The following is a 12625-nucleotide window of genomic DNA, read 5'->3' as shown; positions in this document are numbered from 1 at the left end:
CTCTCTTTTTCCAACAAAATATCTGCTACTTTACATCCTCTATACATGAGAAAAATCTAGATTTTTTTCTTAATTTAGGACTTACTATATTAGCATACTAACTATACTTGAAGCCACACGTTGAAAGATCTTTGGATGTGCTGTACTAGCAGTCTTTAAACTTTCAGTAAACGTAAGTTTGTTCCAGTGAACCAAATATATTAATTTCCTGTAGTGAATATTTCTCTATACTACATCCCATAGGTCCAAGTTGCTATACCCACATACACACTGCACTCCTGTCCTTTACAAAATAAGTTACACTTACTGACTATTCTGGGTTAACTACTTGCTGGCATGATTGTATCTCCATGGGGTCTCTCCTCCCCACAGGATCTCTCTCAGTTGTTCCCTTCTAGCCTGAGGAATACTGCCAAATCTATCCAACACTGAATTGTAAGGATTTAAAAAAAAAAAAAAAAAAAAAGAATGTTTTGAGATACTCAAACTTTTATAGGGAAAATAATCTTGGATAGGGAGGTGAAATAATTCTGTTGCTTGTTCTTTTTAAAATTGTGAAGAAAAGACAAAACTCTGATCATTGATCCTATATCCTTCAGAGATGGCAGTGCCAATTCCAATGTCCAGAACAGCGGCCAATCCAAACATCATCTTTGCTTCACTGGGTTTATACAACCAGTGGTTCCCAACACTGCGTTAACTTTTCTTCGCTGACTGTGTTGACGACAACATGGTCGCAGTCATACTGAGTGCCTCCTGTAGAGAGAAATGTCAAAGAGGGGAGGTTATCTTTCAAATAAGAGACAAATACTCTAGCTTTCAGAAAAGCTCTGTAAGAGCTGGTGTAGACAATTTATCTTCGACCGTAGCTCTGAGAAGACAAATGTATTTTCATCACTGCCTGCTTTTGGAATTTATTTTTGAAACAGGTTTTGAATTAACCAGGATCAGTCTGCCTTATTCTCTCCACCCCTTTAGCAATTCAGTTTCTCAGCTTTTTCAGCCTGGATGGAAAAGGAAAGAAACACTGCTGTATAGTCAGGTGCAGCTCCTTGAAGACTGTCACTTCCCAAAAATCACGCTTGACTATTCAGTTTTCCTGCGACATTGTCAATTGGCTCTAAAAACAGAGTGAAGATATTTAGATGATGAAGTAGGTCCTTCTGCTACCAGACAATACACACGTGACCAAGTCAGAGACAAGGTCTGGCACTCGTTTACTCCTCACCATTATAATCTTTTATTTTGACCAGATGAATCACAAGTCATCATGCACAATGTATCACCCAATGTTCAGCTGTTTCCACTGGCAGCTGAATGTATCTGAATGCAAAATAGGAACATTTCTTAGGGGAGCTTAATCTACTGATGTGGTACAATGCCAAATATGTTCTCATATAAGAGCACCATTAATATTCTAACTTAAGAAACTGGGAAGCAAAGACATTTCACTGGAGCTGAAAGTCAGAAGTGATGGTTTTCTCCCTCAGATCTAGTATGTACTGCAGAAATGTAGGACGTGCATTTCCTGCAGTACAACACACCTGCAAAGCAGGTGGTGTTCCCACTGGAAGTAGCCATCTGTGCAAACCATTTATACAAAGCACCAGGACACTCCCACAGACACTGTCTTTTTGTTCTGTACCTCCATTGCCTCACCCTCCCTGACTGAGCAAAAGACAAGCCTGGCAGCTGAAAGCTTATGATGAGTCTAACATACTGAGCTTTGTAGCTAATGTTATGTTTTTGTAGCTCAGTTATCACTTTGAGTGCAGAAATTTTTTTAAAGTGGTGTCTGATAGAATGTAAACATGTTAAGATGGGAGTTTTTTTTCAGTGGATAGAGAGACTATTTACTTTGATAGCATGGTGCTCTGGACAAGGCTTTTGTGCTATGCCAGTTTATCCACAAGGTGGCATTGGCAACTGCACTGTTACACAACTGCATTCATTTGCTGAGGAATTCTTTAAAACACAATTTGTGGTCTGCAATGAATTGGGAGAGTTGGCAGAAATAGGCAATGTTCTTACTAGGCTTTCTCAGAAAAAAAGCTACGTGTATCTACTGTTTTGTATTTATTGTACAGATTTACTTTGTTTTAAAGCTAAGAGTGCATCTATACTCCCACTACCAGGCCCATCAATTGTAAAGTTCTTCAATTATAAAAGCAGAATTGGTTTTAACATGATTTACTGAAGAAAAGGCAATGCAGTAGTATTTCTGCTTGTTTGGAACAGGGTCCCCAGGAAAGCAGTCACAGCACCAAGCCTGATAGAGTTGAAGAAGATTTTGGACAATGCTCTCAGGCACATGGTGTGACTGTTGGGGTGTCCCTTGCAGGGCCAGGAGTTGGACTTTGATGATCCTTATAGGTCCCATCCAGCTCAGGATATTCTATGATTCCACACATTCAGTCCTGTTTAGATCTAAAGTGCTGACTCTGCTGTTTTTCTGGTTGGTTTGGGTTTTTTGTTGGGGGGTAGTGGTCATTGTAATTGACATAATGTCACAGCATCAATTTAAAATCAATTTTAAAACAGCTAAAAATATTAACAGAATAGAACAGATACAGAAAATGTTTACTCCCTTCACCCACAAAAGCAGTTATGTAAGAACATCTGATTATGCTAATTTTGCTAATCATTAAATTTGCTACTTTTTTAGACCTTCTGTGAAGCTCTGAAAATGAAGTTCAGAAACAGTATCTACACAAATCAAATTACTATGACAAAAGTGACTCCAAAATACACATCAAGTGCTCACAGACCCCAGGCTGCTATGGCAGAATCTCACACTTGTCATATAGGCATAGCCATTAATAAACAAAAGAGCCCCACCTTTTTGCATCTAATCAGTATACAAGCCTGCATTTACATCAGTATACAAGCCTGCCTTTGCTTTCCTAATATCCTTTGGCCATTGCATCTACAACTACTATGTAAGAAAATTTGCACTTACAGAAATTAAAGTTAATGAAAAGTTAGGTTGTTCTTGCTTCACCATTTTAAAAAATCATATTCACATTGCCCAAAAATTAACTGAGGCTATCTACAGTGAGTGGACACTGAGAATACAAGATAAGCAAGTACTGTGGGTTACTAAATTGTATGTAGGAGAAATGAAATGAAGTCTTAGGGCCTGTATAATTCAGGAGGTCAAACTAGCTGATCGGGTCTTTTTTGCTTCTAGATTAAAGCAACTAAAGCACCATCCTTAATTTAGTGTGTATCCCACTGCAAATACCATGTAATTAAGACCCAATGTAATGAGATAACATTTGCTTACCTTTGATATCTAAAACCAGCTTGGGTTTCATCTTGCTATAAATTCTGCCATCGGGACTAATATGCCAATATTGTTTGTCTTCATTCCGCTCAAATGACAGACCGAGTTTAGAGCCAGGGGTTATAAGATTTCCAACAATTGTCAAGCAGCAATCCTCTGCCATCTGTGTCATCAGAAAGGCAAGAGCAATTACTCAGAATGGCTTTACTTCTACTGTCCACTGTTTTTTTTATCAAATCTGAGAGATATCATCAGGTGAGAATAGAATTTAAGAATGACTTTCCCTCCAGGAATCCATTTTTGCCCCAAACTCAAGACTTATCTTTCTTTTGTTCCTGTTTATGCTGACACTCTCTACTACATGGGAACATTAAAATAACTATGGAGTATCAGATCAAAAGGAACAATTAGCACCTGTCTATAGCAGTGGCCAGTAACTGAAGATTACATCAACACCATGGAAGATTACATTGCCAGTACTCTTCTATGAAGTATGTTCCTGGTTATCTCTTCCAGGCTACAGCAATTGCCAGCCCAAAGACTTTTCCATGCATTCCATCATCTTTAATACCCATTTTCTGTCCCTTGTGTGAATTTATTAGTCACTACCCACCAAGATCAAAGTAACCTTTAATGTGAACGCCCTCCTGTATTGTAGCCCTTCCATACTGTGGAAAGCAGTTCCAAATCCTAACTACCATTATTTAAAATATATATATATATATATATATAAATTAAAAATAATTTGATATGCAAGTAGTTTTGTTTGATGCGCTCCTCATCCCTGGATTATTTTAAAGGATGTGTTGTCTATGCTATGTTTGCAGAGACTTCAAGCACATCATCCCTCAAAGTGTGCCCTTTGTAGGCTAAAATGTCCTCACTATTTTGTCTCTTCCTTGCATGGAGGCACTCCATTTCCTCTGAACATATTTTTTTCCCAAACATTTCTAGTTTTGCAGTAACCTTTTCATAAAGAGGACATAATTGCACAGTATCAAGTGTGCGAATTTCACAGGGTATCACAGAAATATTTGCTTCTTTGTTCTGCACTCTTTTCCTAGTCACTTGTATTACTTGATTCCAAACATCTGCAAATGTCTTCTTGGTTAAAAAAAGAGCTGGCAAAAATCAAGGTTTTTTCAAAAGAGTGTTAAGGCTGTATTACTAAGTAACAGTCAATTTTTCTAGATAAACAATGATTTTCAGTAGATCATCATAAACTGCACCTTTTAACTACTGCATGCACTTCTGTGGCAGATGGAACACTCATCTGTCATTGAAATGGCCCTAAATTATTTTACAAGTACTTTTGAAAGCACTTTTTCTTGAAAAAGTCATACTTCTGAGTGTCATAACCTAGAATTAAAGAAAGTTGATTTGGTTGTGAAGTTCTCACTTGTATCTGAAGCGTTCTCTGGGACAAGGAAAACTCTGAGCTTAGACATTAAGTTCCCTAGGCCAGAACTTAACCCATCTCCATGAAACTCATGAAGAGTAAGGAGACCTGCATTCACATCTGTTTCTGAAAAAAGAGCAGAATGACGTTCATATCTTGCTTACTGGTTATCCCACATACTTGTAACAGCCCTTTCTTGAAAACCTCAGGCACAGCTCAAGGTCACATCTCATGACTCAGTCACTGAGATGACCCAAGCTTACAGGAAGGTGCAGGTTCTTCCAGTGACCTGTGTTTGCCTTCATGCAGGAGTTACCCACCCAGGAGCTCAGTTTTCTTTGTAATATGTGGTGAACCCAATTTCTGGTTTGTGCAAAATGGATTTACTACCATTCACCAGAAAGATGGCAGAGCTCTGTAGGAGTTCAGTCACTTAAGATCAATGTTGCCTGTTTGCACTCTGCACTAAGCTACCTGATTGCTATACAGCACAAGCCATCTATTTTCTGTGCACAGAAAAATTGCTTTATGAGATACAGAAAAAGGGCAAAAACCAGGAGCATTTATCCAAAGCCATATAATACCACACTGTCTCAATATGAAAACTCGTTGACATGTTTGAGAAGCACCATCAAAAGAGAAGTCTTTTGTATGTCATATTAAAGCTTTTAGCTTACTTTGCATCATTTTGCTGTCTGCATAAATCCCTTTTACAACTGCATGTGTCCTGCAAACATGTCCAAACAATGCCTTAGCTTATTAACAGTAAGATTCTTCCCTCCAGCATAGATGACATAGTTATAAATGGCTCCTTTGAAGTTATACAATCCTATAGAAAAAGTTCACATGATTCTTTGCAGTCAAGCTGTTTAACAGTATTAAAGTAACTTAATTTTCTTTTGGCTGGCATCCCTACCGAAGACTGTTCATGCTTAAACATTATATGAACTGTGCATACCTCTGCTCACCTCAATGACAATTTGCACATGATTAGTTTTATGAACTGTGAGAAAAGTAGGGCTTCATTTGGAAACTTGTACAGAAGAAAGGAAAAAGGAGGGATTTGACTAATACAGGGATAACCAGAAAACAAACAAAAAACCCCAAAACAAAACCAAAAAAACCCACCCCTAAATGGCTCCAAAGAGTGGGATTTTATCTTTAAGTTTGTCTAAATGCAGAAGAGGATATTGTCCTAGGGTGACTTTATGATGTTTATATTTTTAACTGTTTCCTCCCAAATTTGCTCTAAACCAGTGCAAATACCAACCTACATTACACTAACTGTCCTACTGCAAGGTATGCATAGTTCTATGCATAGTTCAAAATATTATTAGGAAGGGTCTCCCCTGCTTTGATACTTTTGCAATACTTTCTCTCAAAATTTCAATTATATCAAAAAAAGTATCATACAACTAGTTTGTATCACCTGAAAAAGCCAGAGTTGATAAAAACAAAACAATGCCCACAAAAACCAACTCCCTACAGAAAGATTACATTATAGTTGAAACAGATTAAGCCTATAAAATAAATGAAGATGTTGCAGTAGGAATTAAATTCATAAAGCCCTACTACTGGAGAGGAAAGGAGAAAATGCACATTGAACTCAAACCTTACCCGACACCTTATGAATCCATCCTGATAAACCCAGATTTGATCATCTGAGTCTGTATCTTCTGCAACCTGAATTCTGAGAAGATTCAGATTATCTAGGTTGCCATCAGCTGACATAAATTTTCCTGTTTCCTTGTTTCGAAGCCTGAAGTACACACGTTTCTGCACAAAACAAAAGCACTCTTTAACCACAATCTCAGCAGAGACAGCAGTTACTGTCAGTGCTGAACCCCAAACTTCCCTCTTTCTTTCTGAAAGCTTAAGTTTCTAATTTGAGAACGTAATTCAGAAGCCCATAAACATCTGGACAAGACAAGCTGTGAGAACTCACCACATTGTATGGAGAGTTTTAGGCTTTCCTATGCACTGAAATCAGCACACAGTGGAAAGCTAAAAATTTTTAATTCAGAGCAGAACTAACTTAACTTCTCTCTGCTAATTCCCTTCCATATATCCTCTTAGCTTTCATTAAGGGTGCACTTGTGTGGCCTCTTGCACATGAACACTTCTGTTCAGACAAGCTCTCAGCAGGGCAGTCAAAATGCATTATTCCTAATTCTGCTTAAGGCTATGCAAAGACAAAGCTATGACAGCAAGCAAATGAAGCTGGTTACAGGTACAAGTAACCTATAAATTAGGAAAAGCTGTTTCTCCAATGAAACCAAGAACCTCAAATGTTAAAGCTCCCAGGACTGCTGCACCATTGGACAAGATCACATGGAACAAAATATTATACATATTTATAGAACAAAATATATTTTTAGAACAAAATAAAGAGTACATGACAAGAATAAATTTTGCATTAGATTTGCAAATTATTTTGCCAAGTAATAAGCAGGGAGGGACTTTTCCTCTTAAATCAACACAAAATCACTACTAACTGAAGTATCTTTTATTTTTTTACCCATTTTCTTGTTGTTCCATAAATAATGCAGACAGTACAGACAGTATGCCAGCAACCAGTCTGGGTGCTAGTTATGAAACAACTTAAAATCATTTCTATATAGCAGTTATAGCCATTATTTATTAATCCTTAATTAATCCTTATATGCTGTCTTCTGTACTTTGGTTTAAAGGATGCTTAATTAACAGTTTAAGCCGTGTAACTGCAAAGCCATGTAGCATATTCAAACAGCTTTTATTACACGCAAAACTCTGGATTTCTTTACACAACTGCCAATGCTGAAGTTTGTCACATGCCTGTGACAAGGCTGTAACACTGCTTACAGCTGCATAGTATCTCCCCAACCCCATGACAAGATGTAAATTAGTGCTTGACATGTCATGTCAAAGGCCACTCACCTGCAGTAAAGGTCTCAGAGAACCTATCTGACAAAAGCCACTGGCTTTATACCAATCTGGAATTTCATTTGGTGTTAGCATCATCTGACGTCCCCTGTAATTACTGTGTTCATAAATTATCCATCTATGAGGAGAAAAAATAAGACAATGTTTTAACTGCCAAATTCTGCTTTGGAATCAATAAATGAGTTTAATAGAAATCTGTCCCACAACATAGTAGAGTTTAGCTTTGGAAAGCCAATTACCTTCTTTGTAACAGGCCTTAAAAAATAATAAAATAACATCCTGATTAAGGTCAGCCACACTGAGATGGGTACACAGGAGTTCTAATTTTAGAATCCTATTATTTAAAAGTTACAAGCTGGATGAAGCACAGCATTTTCTTGGGAGAACCCAACTTTTAAATGCCATTTGTTTTCAGGAGGCACTGTGACTCCTCAAGGAGCACAGATCTATATGCAGTAAATGCTACATTGCTGCAGGTGCAGAACCAGCTGGTTTCTGTGTCTGAATTTGGACAGGCCTGGTTCACATGAGAAAGAACTACTATGGATGCAGACTGGAACAAGCAAATACTGGAAACTGCAACAGGGTGAACTTCTCTTGGGTATTTTGATAGAGGTTTTATTTCATAACATCTCTCTTCTTTCCAAATACCTGCAAGGGGGGTGGGGAAGAGACAGAGCAAGAGTGCACATCAAAAAAATCTGTTTAGCATTCCCTAACATGCATCCAACTATGCTTAAAATCACACATTGAGTGTAATCTATCAGAACCCAACTTCTGATTCTCCATTATTGACACAACCAGTGAATTATGTCTGGGCTTCAAAATAGGCTGCCATACAGTGCAATTTCTAGTTTTCTCACAGTGATGTGCTGGGACTGTCTGGTAGCCATGGGGGTCTGAGTACATGAACACTCAATACATTCATTTTCAGGTTACCTCCCTCCTCTGACTGATTTGTCGCCAGACTTCTCCATCCAGAAGCAAATTCACTTTAATTTTGGTGCTTTTTCATTGCCTAATACCCATCTATCCCCAGGAATTATAAATGGAGGTCTCTAAGCAAAGGAAGAGAAGATGAAACTCTCTTCAATAAGGGAGGCAGCAGGGGCAAGGAAGCTGTAAACCCTGTATTTTGACACATTTCAGCAGCTGACACTGCTATAATGAAATCCAAATTTACATACCATATTCTATGTTTCCAGTGATCCACCAGAGAAAAAAACCCCACATATATTAATTGGACAGAAAACATACACAATTCACAATTCCATTACCTGCAATAATGATATTGGCAAAGAAATAACTTGATGTTTGACTTCATGTTATGGAAAGTGAGAATCAACTATATTGTGGTTATGGTGAAAGATACTGAAACCTTTGGAGGCTTCACAATACAAACATGTACCTTTTCTTACAACCTTTGTTTCAAAGTTCAGTGGGTTTCAGTGTGCTAAGAAAACTCTTTGACCAGCTTATCCTGATGGGGAAAATTATTTACTCTACAGATTGGCTTATTAGCTATCCACTTGAGGGCAGTCTTAAGCTACCCAACAGCATCTCTCTAGCACACACCTTGGAAATTTACCTCTTCAAAAGAACACATTTAAATGCAAAGCAACAGTAACATGGACCTATCATTGAAACAAAACCAAAAAAACCCAAATGACAAAAACCACCAAAACTGGGGGCAAGTATCTCAGAGGTATAGGTTAACAACCTATAGGTTAACAACAGGGAAAAAACCAAAAAGATAATTTAACAGATATGCTGGAACCCTAGATTATAGGACAGTAAATTTTAAAAGCATTATTAAAAAAGCTTCCAAACAGCTTTTAAGCTTCATGACAGAAGTTTAAAATGAAGTAAACTTCAAGACCATTTTTTTACATAGTCTTCTAAGGTATGTTTAGAGAACACAACTGCTTAAATACAGCTACCAAATCTAACCACTAGATTCTCATCCAATTCCTGAAGTAAAGGGACTATTACTACTAACACCAAGAGAGGTGAGCTCATGGTCTGACTGTACCTGTGTGTCCATAGCAGAAGTTAAAGGATGACCATGAAGACTTATTAAAAAAACATTTTTAACTTATAACACAGATCACAAACCAGATGATTTTTTTACAACTGAGACATAAACCAAGAGCAGAGAAGTTGGTTTTAAGGATGCTATCCCAGCTGATTTTTATAATATGGCATGAGAGAAGACATGAGTTTTCCTGAGAGCTTTATTCAAATTCATTTCAACTCCTAGCAAAGGACATGAGTCAGTGATAATATATTGTTGAGACAGGATATGAAAATGCTCTGTAAGATGAAATGGCATTAATGCACTGCACACATTATGATATTCTAATTTTACATTCTGTGGTTCCATTACACCTGTAAGTACTTCATTCTAAAGAATCAAAAGGTGATTTTAAACTTACATGCCACCAAGGACTTGAACTGAAGCTATGCGAGGATTGTATCCCAGGAACTGCAGATTTAAGATTCCTGTACTGAACTCGATTTTCTTTCCTTGGAAACCCGTCTTTTCAAAAAGAGCTATGCAGGGCTCAGACAGCTCCTGCAAAAGGAAGATAAGTGCTTTTATAGGATGCTGGAATTCCAGATGGTGACTGTGAAGATCAATCAGTATGCCACATACTCCTTTTATTTCAGAGGTTTCTTCTGGATTGTTTAAGATCAAAAACCCTGAATGTTTCTGCTCTTCAACTCTCTAATTAAACTTGAAAAGTCATAAAAAACCCTTATACAAAATACAGGAGGGATCTGCTTACATGGAACACAAAGCTTCCTTATCTTCAGGCACAAAGACCTCTGTGGCTGGTTCTTGCACAATACCTTAAGTATGTTTTAAAATACATTTTAATCAATGCCATATCTCTCTTGCATTGCACTAACCCCCACTCGTGGGAATTTTCTACAAAGAGCTGAACAGACAGTAAGATAATATTGATTTCTACAGCTTCAAATGATGACAGCCTTGTCAGCACTGCTTATCACTTATTGCATTAATTTTTAACTTTTACAGTAGGTTACAGCAACTTCAATCTCTGACTAGACAAAAGATTCAAGATCCATACTACTGAGGTAAAAATTAACAACAAGTGAAAACTGTAACACTGGAATCCTCCAAATTGCTGTGTGGAGAAGATTCTTCTTCTCTGTCAAAATGCTTCTGATGTCAGAGGGGTTCTGCCCACACGAAGCTCTCTGCAGTACTGAATCCAATTTGAAGGTCTTTTGGAAAAGGAACTTTGGACTCTTTTCTGTGGGGCAAGGTATCTGTAGTGGACTGAAAATACCCTGTCATAATGAAGGCCTTCCTGTGGAAGCTGGAAGGTAGGGTTTGAAATTCCCCAGGGTAAAGTCAATTAAGCCTGAGTGTCCTGGTGCTACAGTGTACACTCATAGACAGAAATGACACTGCCACTCCCTTTCTCACAAATCTTCCAGCCAGCCACTGCATCAATCCAACGCCGCAGCCAGAAGAGCTCCTTCCTTCTGGCAGGTGTTCAGTGCACTCACACATCAGCTGGATCGGGAACGCCTGACATGACGCAAAGTCTCGACAGACTCCCATCCGCCCTCAGGCATGCAAACAAGCCCTCCAAGGCAGAGCTGGCTCCATGCATGCGTGGCAGCTCATATATGCATGCTTCCATGGGAATTTATTAGGCAAGACCTCCCATCTACCCATTTCTAACAGTGCTTAAATTCCTCTTTAATCTCCCTTTAGATGTTTAAGGGCTCAGATGACGGCGTTGCATGAGCGTCACCATTACCTTCACAGCAGTCCAGTTTATCACAGAGCAGCTGACCTCTGCTTCCTGATGGCACACACGCTGCTAGGCTGTGGAGAATTCCAGGAGAGGCCTTTTCCCTTTACTCCAAAATCAGAGTCTGCTCAGCCCCACCATGAAAGGCAACACCAGTTAGATTGTCATGCACCACCACAGCTGAAGAGCCCAACGGGACCAGTCACACTTTGATGACATCTCAGTGCCTCTGAACTCTAAGCCCTTTTAGAGACTGGCACCTGCCCTCTGAGACATGCAACTTCTCAGACAACAGCCTTTCAGCCTGATGCCATGCTTTAGAAATAATCCACTTGTAAAGACAACAGAAATGGAAAAGACAATCCTCCAATTTTCTGCCACACCTTATACTGGGCATTTTTTTGATTCAGCAGCAATACTGTTATATAAAACAGTGACAAGTGCAAGGTCAGCTCGTGAATTTTCTGTCAGTTCTTCCCCTGTACTGCACTGTACCAAGCTGGTGTTCCTGCAGATCTCCATTTAGTTATTCCACAGGGTTTCTCATTACAGAAGACTGTTCAAGTATAAACCACATTCACAGCTGTTTTTTATAGTATGCTCAGGAAGAAGAACGTGTGTCAAATTCAAGAAGGAAAAATGCCAGGTTCTATCTGCAGCACAACTACGTGGAACATGCAAAGCAAGCACAACCAAGATATAGTGGAATCTAACCCCCCAAAACCCTTGAGCTTATAAACAGCCCTTAATATAGTTTCATAAGTTCCCTTATTTAAAAAAGCCCTTTTAGCTTTCACTTATAAGTGTATCAACTATCCCTTTAATTTCCTCTTGTTTATGGTCACTTAAAAAATCATCCTTTCAAAAGGGGTGTTTAACTAGATAAATACAGTAACATGACATTAAAATAGCAAAGGTGCTTCTTGTATAGAAATGTCATGAAAAATCCCGAGGAAAGTTATAGAAATGGCAGATGGTAGGGAGGAATTAAGATTGGCACTGCCAAAATACAGTCCCAAAACATGTCTGACAGGTGAAACCAGGAGCTAAAATAATAAGGCTCAAGCTTTAGGAAAATCATGAAAAATAAACAATGTAAGTAGTAAGACAGAAATAATCATTCTTTCTATTCTGGTTTGCTAATAAACCAATGAGCAAAGTAACCCATTCTCCTCTTCTCTGCAGCTAGGGAGCCTCTGAAGAAGGAAGCAGCAGCACATGATTTGC

The 12625-nt window shown here is 38.5% G+C and overlaps 2 protein-coding genes across 2 annotated transcripts in view; one reads left to right on the top strand and one right to left on the bottom strand.

Moving 5' to 3' along the window:
* Nucleotides 1-12625, top strand: part of RTN4IP1 (reticulon 4 interacting protein 1) — a 44003-nt gene that overhangs the window by 26219 nt on the left and 5159 nt on the right. The gene's annotated exons all lie outside the window — the stretch shown is intronic.
* Nucleotides 526-12625, bottom strand: part of CRYBG1 (crystallin beta-gamma domain containing 1) — a 95589-nt gene continuing 83489 nt past the window's right edge. Inside the window, 5 exon segments of the mRNA XM_066547551.1 lie at nt 526-756; nt 3287-3449; nt 6303-6461; nt 7602-7725; nt 10043-10182. Of these exon segments, the coding sequence (XP_066403648.1) occupies nt 668-756; nt 3287-3449; nt 6303-6461; nt 7602-7725; nt 10043-10182 (675 nt within the window). The 3' untranslated portion in view covers nt 526-667.

The sequence above is a fragment of the Molothrus aeneus genome, chromosome 3 (assembly GCF_037042795.1).
Source record: "Molothrus aeneus isolate 106 chromosome 3, BPBGC_Maene_1.0, whole genome shotgun sequence".
Lineage (NCBI taxonomy): Eukaryota > Metazoa > Chordata > Aves > Passeriformes > Icteridae > Molothrus > Molothrus aeneus.
The sequence above is the reverse complement of the archived record's forward strand: the minus strand, read 5'-3'. Positions and strand labels throughout refer to the sequence as shown.